Source organism: Kogia breviceps, chromosome 5 (assembly GCF_026419965.1).
Source record: "Kogia breviceps isolate mKogBre1 chromosome 5, mKogBre1 haplotype 1, whole genome shotgun sequence".
In the NCBI taxonomy this organism is placed as follows: domain Eukaryota; kingdom Metazoa; phylum Chordata; class Mammalia; order Artiodactyla; family Physeteridae; genus Kogia; species Kogia breviceps.
In genome coordinates, this window is record NC_081314.1 from 104,392,436 (window position 1) to 104,406,165 (window position 13,730).

A 13,730-nucleotide genomic window follows, 5' to 3' on the forward strand; every position below is an offset into this window, starting at 1 on the left:
ATTATTATTATTTTTTGCGGTATGCGGGCCTCTCACTGCTGTGGCCTCTCCCGTTGCGGAGCGCAGGCTCTGGACGCGCAGGCTCAGCGGCCATGGCTCACGGGCCCAGACGCTCCGCGGCATGTGGGATCTTCCCGGACCGGGGCACGAACCCATGTCCCCTGCATCAGCAGACGGACTCTCAACCACTGCGCCACCAGGGAAGCCCTAAATAAATTATTTTTAAAACAAAGGTAATAAATACTTAAAACTCACCACTTCCTAACTACTTTACTACATGTTGCTATTGTCTATTGTTCTCCATTATTTATATCTATTTATGTCTGGTAGAAATACTACACTATACTGTACTATACTATCCTATAAACTGTAGTATACTATAATACACAAAACTATACTATATTATACTATACTACACTATGGGCTACACACATCTCTGTCATATCTGTAGCTTGAAATCAGCTATTGTGACAGTGTCTACATCATGGAAATCAACAAACACTACAAATAGGGCTTTTTTTTCCAGGAGAGCCACTTAAACACTTACCAGCACATCCAGGAACCTAATGTAGAAGCCAAGAGGGTCCTAGAGATTTTGCCAATTCAACTGCTACTGCAAATAACAAAGGGAGTTGCAGAGACTGGCAACTACGGGTTATATGCTCCTCTGGGGGCAGAGACTGGTCAGGTCAAGGCTTCTTATAAGACAACTTGAGCCTGGTATTGCCAGATTTTCTGATTTTTCAAGAGAAAAATTCAGATTTTCATGTGAAATTTTCCACTTTAATACGCCATACGGGCTATCCAAAAAATGTCTGCAAACCAGCTCCTAATCTGGTCCAATTTCTTCATTTCACAGACAAGGAAACTGAGACCTCACTGAGCTCATGATTTGATAGAGACACAAGTTAAGTCATGGAAACTGTCGGGTCTCAAGTGGGGCACTCTCTCTGTCTTGCTCTTCCACAGAAATGCCCGTCCGTGTAGAATTTTCCTCTATAAAAACGGGCCATTGACTAAAGTCAACTGTGTATTCCCAGAGTCATGAGTTTAAGGGCAGTTCAGTTGAAGCCACAAGATTCGCTCCGTATAATGCACCATGTCCTCTCTAAGAAGTTTCAAAAGCATCAGGGACCTAAAAATAAACATTGGATCCAGAATTATCAAGGTTTTCTTTGTGATCAAAAATTGGATCAACTGATTTGCCTTCTGACTACTGCATTCCTTGGATTGGCATCAAAGGATGTGAATTATCTTCGTAGCTCTCAAAATCAACTTCTAAACAGGTTTTACGAGTATATTGCTACCCACAAAGTCTAAACATTTCTATTTCATCCTATTCTTAGCAGCATTGGTACTAAAATTTTTTTGTTTTCTGCTCATTTAATAGGTATAAGATGGCATTCATACTTTTAATTGTTATCTCACTGTTAACTCTCTAGATTAAATATTTTTAATATGTTTCTTAATTATAGCCTCTCTTGGGTAAATAGTCTATTTAGTCAGGCCTAGTCATTTTCAAGTCCTAATCCTAGTAAACTAATCAACTATATAGGCCCTTGGGAAAGCAAGCAGTTTGGTAAAGCAACCAGCTGAGTATGACTCAGTTAAAATGAGTTTTTGTCTTTCCACTTACTAAACACCAGTGTATCAGAATGAGTTAGATGTATTTGCTTTTCCTCAAGCAGTTCTGGTACTTTTTAGTTCTCTGCCTAGTATATCCTCCTCAAAGGCCCCTTTATTCCCCTGAAACCACTCAAAATCCAGCCCTTCCTTCCCCCTGAACCCACACTTTCTTAGTGACAAAATTATAGTAAAGTTTCTGATACTGACGAGAGGGGGGAACATAAAAATATGGTTCCTAAAAAAAAAAAAAAAAAAAAAAAAAAAACAGGGCTTCCCTGGTGGCGCAGTGGTTGAGAGTCCGCCTGCCGATGCAGAAGACACGGGTTCGTGCCCCGGTCCGGGAAGATCCCACATGCCGTGGAGCGGCTGAGCCCGTGAGCCACGGCTGCTGAGCCTGCGCGTCCGGAGCCTGTGCTCCGCAAAGGGAGAGGCCACAGCAGTGAGAGGCCCACGTACCACCAAAAAAAAAAAAAAAAAAAAAAAAAAAAAATATGGTTCCTTTGTTTCATCCAGAAAGAAAAAGGTTCTAACTCAAAAAGAAAAATGATAACTATTACCGAGCCTTATCTGTTGTTTCTCAAACAAAGTTCATAATCTTTCTTTGTGGGGAAAGAATAAGAATGCTGTAATGATTAAGAATGCTATAAAGATTAAGAATGCTGTAACGATGCAAGGCTCTTCTATGAGTTGAGATTTCTTTGCTCTATCCCATTGGCACCTAGCCTTCTAGAAGACCTTCTCCTCAGACAGAAGTCATCCAAAAGATTTCTTTCAGTAACTACTAAAAACAAAATCATTTTTTCTAGGAAAGGGAAGAGGGCAGAAGACAAAGGGGCTTAAAATGATACATATATGGAATCAGGCCAGAAAGCTCTGAGCTAAATCTGATTCTTTGTCATAAATTAATCCCCTTATTAAGCATATTTACTTCTCTTGCCTTTGTCTGTTCTATTTCAGTCTTCATTTTATTAACCTTTCTATATATGTCTTTTTAAAAATAAGCCAGAGGTCTTCAAATAGGGCATTTATGCTCCTTGAGTATAATGTTCCCCTAGGGGTACATGCAAGCTATCAGAGGGGCACGTGGTCATGGATAGTTTTAAAATAATTATTTCTGGATCTCTGACTTCCTCTGACCTCTTTCCTAAAACTGATCCTCCTGAAAACTTGCCTGCAGTCTCCTCTGTTGCCTCCCTTTAATGATTGCTCTGTCCCATTTGGCAAAATAAAGGCATACCTCTCCCTCTTCCTGAATCTTAACTATGTGTATTACACCAGTGTATAAAATCCTCCCAGGTACAAAGAAACCTTTACAGATATTGTTGTTGAGGTAATGGATGACTTTAGTTTAAATAACACATCCTTTTCCAAACTGCGTGATTTTCTATTTTCTTTTTTCTTTCTTTTTTTTTTTTTTTTTTGCATTCATCAATATTGAAGTAAGAACCTAATTAATTTGTCAGGTTACAAATCATTAGAAATAATTGATGATAGACCACAACGTGAATTTTGGAAAATAAGAAGGAATTTAAATAATTAAGTTACATTCCTGAAACAAAATTTCTTGCAATTCCATGTACTTAAATATATATGAACAAAGTTTTTCAATATTTTCATCTATAGAAGTGAAAAGTAGGATCAGGGAAATGTAAATCAAAACTACAATGAGATATCACCTCATACCTATTAGAAGGGCTTTATCAAAAAGACAAGAAATGACAAGTGCAATAAGTAATATCCATATACAGACACACAAAACAGGGAAAATGTACCATCACTTTATTAAGAAATACTTTTCCTATAAAATTTAATGCATAATTTTAATAAGTATTTATCAACATTTATATGCATTATGTTTTGCTCCATTTGTAATAGTCACAGAGGCTAAAAAAGATGATTTCAATATATATACATATATTCTTGCAAAGAAGTATGATGGGGTGATAAAAATCAATGAAGGAAATATTGGATTGGCCAAAAAGTTCATTCGGGTTTTTCCATACCCGAATGAACTTTCAAATAAAATGGAAATAAAATAAAATACAAGTTCCAAGAAAACAAGGAATGAGATCAAACTTCTGGTTTTTAAAGAGGAGTTTATTCATGTATTTTAAAATGCATAAAGTGGGTATTTTAGGTTCATTGGATACATTAAAAGGAGGAATGTTTTATTTTAAATTATCATCAATGTTTAAGTAATTTTAACTTTTATGATGAAAAAATTTTAGGTGTCTACTTAAATATGTGTGAGGTTTTCAAAATTCTTTTAGAGGGTATCTAAGCCACATAAACCTCTTTGAGGAGTAGATGTATAAGTAAAATCAAAAGTAAATAAAGATGGGACATCTTACTGCTCATCAGAAGAGCCCTCTGGCAAAAAAAGGTGTTTGTGATTTCAGGTACTGCCAAGAATGCCTTTCATAGCAGGCTGCATGTTCATTGTTCTGGGGATTCTTAATTAAGATTTATCCCTACCAATCTCATGGAGGGGTATGCTTTTGAAAAGAGTATTAGAGATTGCCGTTTTGTTGTGTATATTACTGAAGAAGTTCACAAATTTCCATGAATTTCCACCCAAGGTTACATTCCATTTTTCATAAAATAATAACAACTAGCTAGCTTTTATAAAATGTCTGCTATTTTCCAGACCCGTAGTTCTCCAGAGAAATTGTTATAAATGCAAATTCTCATACCCTAAAATTGTGGAATCAGAAACTCTGGGCATGGGCTGCAGCAAACCTGGTGATTCAGATGCACTCCAAAGATAGTATTTACCAAACATCTGGTAGGGGACCTTGAACACAGTAGGCATTTAATAAAAAACTAGCTGCTATTACTTTTTCAATAAATGGTTCATTCTAGCTCTTTGAAAGAAGTTTTCTAGTTAAGAGATCCTTGGAAGAAATAGTTCTATGTGTTCAATTATTCATAGGATAAAATGACTTATGTTTAAAATCAAACTCATTTGTCTTCTACTCAAAACAGATTTGTTCCTCCAACTTCGCCATTTCTATCAATGGCAAAAATACATACATAAATCTCTGAGGGTTTCAGCCAGAAACTTCTCTATGTAAAGACCATACTAGGTGATCTGAGGTGTCCATAAGCCTGGACATATTTCTTAAACCAGCCGCTTCAGGATGTGAAATTCCCACCATCAAAGTCACTTTATTGAGTTAGGAAATTGCATTCACAAGTCTTATGTTAAAAACTGACGTGTGTTTCCTGAAGAAGACATGTATCAATGCAAAAGCCAGTCAGGAATTCAGAGTAACTAGAATTCACCTAGAAGACCCCTCAGTGTCTTGTGTTATTGCTGCTGCTGACAGTGATGACGGTGATGGTGACAAGAACGTTCTTCTGGAAGAGGCAGTGAACTAGGTCTCGGGCACCGGGGATGAGGAGACAGCAGCATGTCACATACAGAGGAGCTGTGTGCGCTTCCACAGATATTCTGCCGCTACGCTTAGAATACGTCTGGGAGGTACGTGTCACAGCACAGGAAATGAGTCAGGGAGGCCCAGCAACTTGCCAGAGTTCAAAGACCCAGGGAGGAATGGGCTTCACTCCCAGATCAGGACTCCACACACACGGGAGAGGCCACACACTTTGCCTTTGCCTTAGAAAACTGCAGGTGAAAATAGGCTGCATCTGCTTCACAGCTGGACCTGACCTTAGGTCCAATCAGCTGTCAGATCATCCATTTTTCCCTGGAATTCCTCTCCATCCATGCCCATCGCCTTCTCTCAGGTTCCAGAATCTTCCATAGGGGTACTTCCTCTAATCTCAACCAGCACCCATACTTCTTGCACATTCTGTCTTTGTAAAACACTATTTTCATCAGTTTACAATTTTTCATGTTTTTTTTTTTTTTTACTGTCTTAGTGGAAGAGGTAGTTTAACTTCAGTGACTCTAAGAATCACTTAGGTAGCACACTAAATGCAGATGCCTAGGTGCTGTTTCCTCTGGTTCTGGTTTAGTTGATCTGGGTTGGGGTCTGTGGATCTGAATCTTGATCACCTCCACCCAGGTGCTAGTGACCAGGTTTTCCTACTAGAATCACATTCTGAGAAACATTGCCTGTCAGAATTACATCCAAACTCAGTTTATCATCTAAGGTGCTCCAAGATTTGCTTACCTGCCCCACCCTTGTATAATAAACAGTAAATGCTGGCAGATCTTTGGCTATATGTAATATGAACTGAGAAAATGAGCTTTTATGTGTATATTTTAGAGCATACCATGTTGAGCAAAGAAAGCTAACCTAAATCAAAATATCCAGAAGCATATGTATCTCAAAAGCATTTTTCTCCCTTGGAGGTACAGCAAACAAGAAACTAGAATGAGGAAAGATGACAGTACCAAAGTGTGGCCCCTGAAGTATAAGCAACTTCTCCATATAGAGGACCACAATTCTGCAGCGAGACCTGGATTTGGAGGTGAGTACTATCTTTACAAAACTCTTGTGTCATAATCCATTGCACTATCAAAATTGAGTTGAAAATTTTAAGGAATTAAGACCAAAACACAAGACCAGCAATTAAAAAAAAAAAAAAAACCCTTTTACAATGACCTTCTCTTGAATTAGAACAGTTGATAATTTATGCATTTTAAATTAACCAGAAAGACTCATTTTTTTACTATATATATTATCATAAATATTATGTTCAATAAATAGTATGTGTTCAAAAATAGTGAATGTATATATCTTGCCCATACAGCAACATATTGTTTTAATTAAAAGTTGTTAATTTGGGTTATATGATAATATTCATAAAATCTTGTTGAACATTCTTATGAGCTGCAATGCCTGGCTTTTGTTGAAGAACTAGTCTGCCAAACGCCATGGCTTCCTACAAACCACCTCTGCTGAGTATTCTTCCTTTATTTACTCCTAGCAACAAAAAGTGATCAAAATGTTGGAATGCCCTTTATTGCACTGTGCTAAGCCCTTTAATGCACTGTCTCATTCCACGCTCACAGTGACCCTATGAAGTAGGCGTTATCATAATCCCTAATATTCCAATGTGGAAACTGGGGCTTAGAGAAGTCAAGAAATTTTCTCAAGGCCATGAAAAAAGCAGTAAGTGGCGGAACCAAGATGCAATGGCTGACAAGGAGAACAGAAGCAAACCACATTAGAAGGATACACTTGTAAGAAAGCCTTTCCTCCCATCCGATTGTTTACTGTGCATGTAGTTGCATCACTGAGGGTACCAAGTTTCCCAGAGATGCACAGATTGTGGTAAAATCCACAAGGTAAACTGAGCTCCCTGTCTTACTGCTAAATCCATCCTGACTCTCCTGTCATTGACCTGAGGTCTCCCACACCCACAACTCCTGAACTGACAACTTTTCATGCTAGAGATATGGAGGTGAGAGAAGTGAGCGTGGTGGTGAGGAGGCAGGATCCCCCAGCAGTAGAACAGGTACCGCTTTTCGATAAATAACCAATGCTTCAAGTACTCAGCGTGGGGTGAGGAGAACTTGATACTCATCATATTGTGGTTATGACAAAGGGAAGCACAACAGGCGTGTAGGTACCATAGAAGACTCATTTGTTAACAGGTAAAATTTAAAAGTGCATCAGGTAGCTGTTGTGTTGAGGGTTGTTTGGTTTTTGTTCTTTAATTTCCTTGAATCCATTGGGTTGCAGTTCTAAGGGTATGGTTTTGATTTCATTAGGTTAATGATGCAAACTTTAGCAAGCATCAGAGTCACCTGGGGGCTCCTTAACACCCAGGTTACTGGGCCTCACCCACAGAGGTTTCGATTTAGTAGATTTAAGCCAGGTCACCAATTGTCACGTCTTATAAATTCCTTGGTGGTGCTGATGCTGTTGATCTGAGATCGCATTTGATAACTACTGAATTAGATTATCAGCATCAGATTAAATCATGGTGAGTAGAATTTGTTTGTTTTCCAGAGCATTTCTCACACTTATTGAACCTAATTTAAGATTTTTAGAAACCTCAAAATCAATCAGGTTTAAAGATGTGTGCGTATCTGTTTTGTTTTGTTTTTTACTTATAGGTCTATTTTTAAAATCTTCTTTTGTTTTTGTTTTTGTTTTTCGGTTTGTTGCTGTTGTTGTCTTACATCACTACTTCTCAGATGTATCATTAAGGATGACAGTTCTCCAAAAGATGCCCGAAATCTAACTACCATTCCCAACAGACCATTTATTTCTCCCAAATTTTTGCTGAAAGTTTGGATAATATACTCTACAACTCTTACTCAGGTATTCTGAACCTTGGTCTCTATGATTCTATAAAGAGTTTCTAAAATCTTTTCCCTCCCACGGTTTAGTTGGGGAAAATCTTACGAAGTTAAACTTGCCGGGCTATGGGTCCTTTGAGCCATTAGGGGGCCCCAGACGCACAGGAATGGCTTGGAATGGGCCTCTCCCGAGTAGCGGTTGGCAGCTCCAAATGGTGTACTCTCTTCAATACCAATTCAAAAAGCTGCCCTAATTCCTGTCAGGTTAGGTTCCTCAATTAAATGAACTCCTATCCTAGAGGAAAGGGTTTTATGGGCCTATTTTAGGCCATCGAGAGCCAGAAAGCTTAAGAGAAAAATTACCGTCCTTGAATTTGGACCTTGAAATAAGCACGCTATACTTTGTAGCTCTAAGTGGTCCAAGGACCAGCTGCAGAATCACCTGGGAGTTAGTTAGAAATGCAGAAGATCAGGCCCCACCCCAGGCTTTCTGAATCAAAATCTGCATTTTAACAAGATCTCCAGGTGATTTGAATACATTTTACAATTTGACAAGCACTGTCATAGATTACCAAGAGCCGACCCTCTACTTTTAAAGCATTTATGCCTCTAGTCTCCCTCCTATATATCATCCTCATCCCTCAGAAAAACATAAAACTGATCTTCAAATTCCACTTCTCTTGATCTGTTAGGGATACATGTTAAGAATTTTTAAAACAATTTTTTTCCTGAGGCTACTTTGTGAGGTTATTAAAAATGCAATTGAAATGTACTACTTAGTGGCAGGTGGCAAATCATCCCATGATTAAGAAATTTTTCTGACAATCATGGACTGGGGGTGGTCCGCTAAATGGTATCCAAATGGCTTGTGTGTTCAGTCAGTTCAGGCAGAAAAATCCATAAATTCAGTCAGAAGTGTCCGTCTGGTAGCCCTGTGAAATATAGTTCTTAACCTTCTCTTGTCTTGGTCAGAACCGCTTTTTATACAGGTGACCCCTTCTCTGTTCTCTCAAGCCTGCCTTCCTGGGAAAATCAGCCTGCCGGATATAAAAGACAGGCTTAAATTTATCTTCTCTTTCTTTATACTTGTCCGTAACACAAACACACACACATACTTCTTTCCTCTTGAGCTAAATGTAACTTCAGCACTTCGCTTGCCTTAATGTTTTCCTAATTAGCCTTAACATTAAAACCAGCTGCTACTGCAGTGTCTTTTATAAAGCATTAGAAGATTAATTGACTCATGTGGAAAAAGGAGGATACATATTTAGGGAGCTTTTTGTTTAACTTGGGTTATAAATTGCAGCTCATTTTCTTTATTTACACTTTCCCTGTCCTTTACGTCTCCCATAACTAAGGGTTTTTTTGTTTTAGTTTTATAGACGATGATTTCTTTGTTTCTTTAAAGTGAAAACAATTCAGCATCTAGATACTGGCTACTGAGTCAAAACAAAAGCTAAAGCTGTAAAAGTCGCTTGTGTAGTCTTTGCTTGTCAAACAGGAGGACCAGATTGGGAGCCAGAGGGACCTGGTATATTCCTGCATTAAACAGCTCTAGGTTGCAGGCAAGCTCTTCAACCTTGCTGAGCATGAGTTCCCTCATATCAAATGGAGTTAAAATTGATTCTACCCAGCTAACTAACGAAGTGGCTATAATAATAACATTAGATGATATATAAAGTATTTTAAATGCACCTCACAAATAAGATGATAACTTTCATTTAGCTCTCCTTATTCCAGCATGCATAAAACCAGATTGATGATCTAGCTTTATATATATATATATATATATATATATATATATATATATATAGAGAGAGAGAGAGAGAGAGAGAGAGAGAGAGAGAGAGAGAGAGAGAGAGAGAGTGTAGTAGTATAAATGTCTATGCCACTACCTAGTTAGTGATCCTGGGAAATCAACACCTAATCGTAATAGTTAATAATCATTTGATTTTTACTATATTCCAAATGCTTTACATAGAGAATTAATAAGAGTATTTATGAAAGTGTTATATTTCGCGTTCTATGTGTTACACATCAAATAGATACTGAATAAGTTGGTTAAGACATTTGAATGTTAGATTAGGCTAAGGACTTAACATGCATTTTTTCATTTTGTTTCATGGCAACCCCATTAGGCACATACCATATACTTATTTCAGATGAGCAATCTGAGGCTTAGAGGAGTTAAGGATTTATAGAAGTTTAATTTTAACTCGGGTTTATGTGGCTACAAATTTCATGATTTTTTGTTTTGGTTTGGTTTGTATTTGCTTTATTGTCACCTTTTCTCTGGGACTCAACTCCTGTTTTACAAAAAGAATGATCTTTGGAGCTTTTATCCAGCTCCAAAATTCTATGATTCTGCATTTTGCCTTTACATGCCTTCACCCTCTACTCTGTCCTCAGAATGTCAGAGCAGAGTATAGAGTCCTAGACCCAGGAAAAAGTACACTTGGGCATCAAATGCAAAGGAGACAAAAATGAGGTCAGACAGCATCTGAAGACAAACACTTTCCTTTGAGATGGAAGAGCTCATCCCCACAAGAATAGAAAAAATGAGAGGGAAGAAAGAAGAAATCTAAGATGTTTCCAGGAACCCATTCCTAAGAGACAAGCCATATTACTACCCCACTGTCGGTCCAGCCTTCAAACAACCCCGAGGGCCCAGCTCTTGTCCAGTGGTGGCATGAATGTCCTTGTATGGTGGCTTTATAAGACTGGTCCTGGATTGCGGAGATAGTCATCAGTAAATAGGTCCTACTTACAAGTCATGAGATCTTGAATCCAAGTTGTGTTCAGGTTTTGTCATAACATAAGCTCTCTGTGAGAAGCACTGGATCATTTTTTTAAAATAAATTTATTTATTTATTCATTTATTTAATTTTTGGCTGCATTGGGTCTTTGCTGCTGCATGTGGGCTTTCTCTAGGTGCAGTGAGCGGGCGCTACTCTTTGTCGCGGGGTGCAGGCTTCTCATTGTGGTGGCTTCTCTTGTTGCGGAGCACAGGCTCTAGGCACGCGGGCTTCAGTAGTTGTGGCACACGGGCTTCAGTAGTTGTGACTCACGGGCTCTAGAGCGCAGGCTCAGTAGTTGTGGCACACGGGCTTAGTTGCTCCGCGGCATGTGGGATCTTCCCGGACCAGGGCTCGAACCTGTGTCCCCTGCATTGGCAGGCGGATTCTTAACCACTGCGCCACCAGGGAAGCCCCCCCCCCCCTTTTTTTTTTGCGGTACGCGGGCCTCTCACTGTTGTGGCCTCTCCCGTTGCGGAGCACAGGCTCCGGACGCGCAGGCTCAGCGGCCATGGCTCACGGGCCCAGCGGCTCTGCGGCATGTAGGATCTTCCCGGACCGGGGCACGAACCCGTGTCCCCTGCATCGGCAGGCGAACTCTCAACCACTGCGCCACCAGGGACGCCCTGTATCATTTTTTAATGAAGAGTGGACTGATTGTCTAAATGTTTGAGTGTAAGACTGGGAATTGTGGTTTGCAGTCCTAGGAACAGTTTCACATTTTTGCTGAATTGCAGTAAGAGTAACATTTATTCTGTGCTATTTACTGAGTATCAATTAAGTTTACTGTATATTATTTCTAGTCTTTCAGTAAGTCTCCAAGGTGAGTACTACTATTGGATCTTATAGATGAGGACACTAAGCTGAGAGCTGTTACTGACCCTAGATCACACGTGAGTCATGGAGCTGGATTCAAACTCTGGTCTGGACTCTAATGCCAGAATTTTCTCCAGGACATTCTGCTCCCTGTCCAAGACCTCTCCAGTCCCTTCAGTCCCTTGGAGTATTGGAGTTAATGGGAATATTTACTCATCCTGAAAGGCCAGATAGGGGCAGGGATGAGATATTTCCATGATTTTTTTATTTTGATAGCTCTACCAATTAAAGAAAAAAGACAACCAAACAAAATAAAAGCACCAGAGTTGAAGCTGATAAAGGAATAATACTGAGCTGTTCCCAAGTTAATGCTTAATCATAATTATCATTAAACAAAATTTTAATCGAATTGTCATTATTAACATTACAGGAAGTAATTGGTCCAATATGGCAAGAAGTAGTTGGTGGTTAAGATGCAAGTAAGATATTCCTAAAGTCTGAAACAGAAATATATTCTAGTGACAGGCCAGTGCCTGGCCAGCTGATACCCTTGTAAGTAAAGAATAATATTGAGGGTTTAGACTTATGGAATAGAAGAGGGAATCTGGGTCGATAAAGTGAAGGTAACGTCAGCCAATTAATGTGGCAGGGGGGTCATAGATGGTGCGCAGGGACTGGGGAGGCATATCTTGTCTGATAATGTGCATTTAAAACACAATAATTAGGTACCTTATTAAATTATACGCACATATATGTCACATGGAAGGAAGGAAGGAAGGAAATTTTTCTGGCCTGTCCCTTCTAAATCATAGAATCTTGACTGAAACGGCCACCTGGGATCCATCTAGGCAAGATTTCTGTTTTTTCAACAATAGTTGAAAGCATTTTTTAACTCGGGACTATAAAGTTTGACAATTGGTCACCATGGAAAGAAAACATGAAGACTGGGGCTTCCCTGGTGGCACAGTGGTTGGGAGTCCGCCTGCCGATGCGGGGGACGCGGGTTCGTGCCCCGGTCCGGGAAGATCCCACATGCCGCGGAGCGGCTGGACCCGTGAGCCATGGCCACTGAGCCTATGCGTCCGGAGCCTGTGCTCCGCAGCGGGAGAGGCCACAACAGTGAGAGGCCCGCGTACTGGAAAAAAAAAAAAAAAAAAAAAAAAAAAAAAAATATATATATATATATATATAAAGACTATATGTATAAATATACAAACTATTTGAACATATATATACATCAAATTTCATACACAATACTAAATAATGAAGTTATTAACATCAGCATCCCCTCACACAGGAACAGATGAAACCCTTTGTAAGGTGTAACAAGGAAATGTCTTGGTCTCAGTCTGTTCTCTGGATGCATGAGCCTGATTCTGTGAGACCCAACTGCACACCAGTCTCAGCACTTGTCTGTCTGAAGTTGCTCCAATTCTGACTTTCAGAATACTCTCAGCCATGCATTTCGAAGGATGTTTGCTTTATCCCAAGTGCAGGTTGTGGTTACTGATGGTCTGGGAAGCGACATTTCTGAATGTGCAGCATCCCTGTGTAGCACTGTACCAGCAGTGTGTTCCTCTAGCCTGCCGTGCACTGCCCAAGTGAAAAAGGCTGAATTTTTGGCAAGGGAGGAAAGGCTCCCATATTTACCAAAGTCATGAACTCCATGACTACATCCACTCCCTGAATGTGTAATAATATATCAATAGACAATGGAGAGATTTATTGTTAAAACTTGAAAAATAATTCATTTGCAACATTGATCTCTGTCCACTTTAAATGTTTCCAAAATAATCCTGATTCCTCGTTATACTACCCATTCTTCTTTCTGAAGGATCTCCAGTGCCAGTGGGTATAGATGTCCAGATTGAAAGCACTGACAGCATTTCAGAGGTTAACATGGTAAGTTTCTCCATGAGATACTTTTTCTGAAAGAATAGAGTCTCAATAGTGTCAAAATCACTGGTGTTTTAATAAATCATCTTAATTATGTATGTTACTTATTTTTCCTACTTTGCTTAATAAAGTTAAAGTTGCTTTAACTTCTTTTTTCTCAACCACTGCACCACCAGGGAAGCCCCTACATATTATTTTTAATATGCAATTACCACAAAGATAATATTTTTTAAAAAAAGAAGAGAATGAAAGAGAGAGAATAAAGTAGGGATCTCTTAAGGAAGCAGGACCTAGAAAATATAAATCACTTAAGATTGAAAGAGCAAATAATCTTTTCATATATAAACTTAATTAATATTTTTATTTATAGTGATTCC

At 39.1% G+C, this 13,730-nt stretch overlaps 1 protein-coding gene across 1 annotated transcript in view; it reads left to right on the forward strand.

Moving 5' to 3' along the window:
- The window catches only part of GABRR3 (gamma-aminobutyric acid type A receptor subunit rho3), a 54,686-nt gene that overhangs the window by 17,404 nt on the left and 23,552 nt on the right, over nt 1-13,730 (forward strand). Inside the window, 2 exon segments of the mRNA XM_059063956.2 lie at nt 5,954-6,066; nt 13,292-13,359. Coding sequence (XP_058919939.1) covers nt 5,954-6,066; nt 13,292-13,359 — 181 coding nt within the window.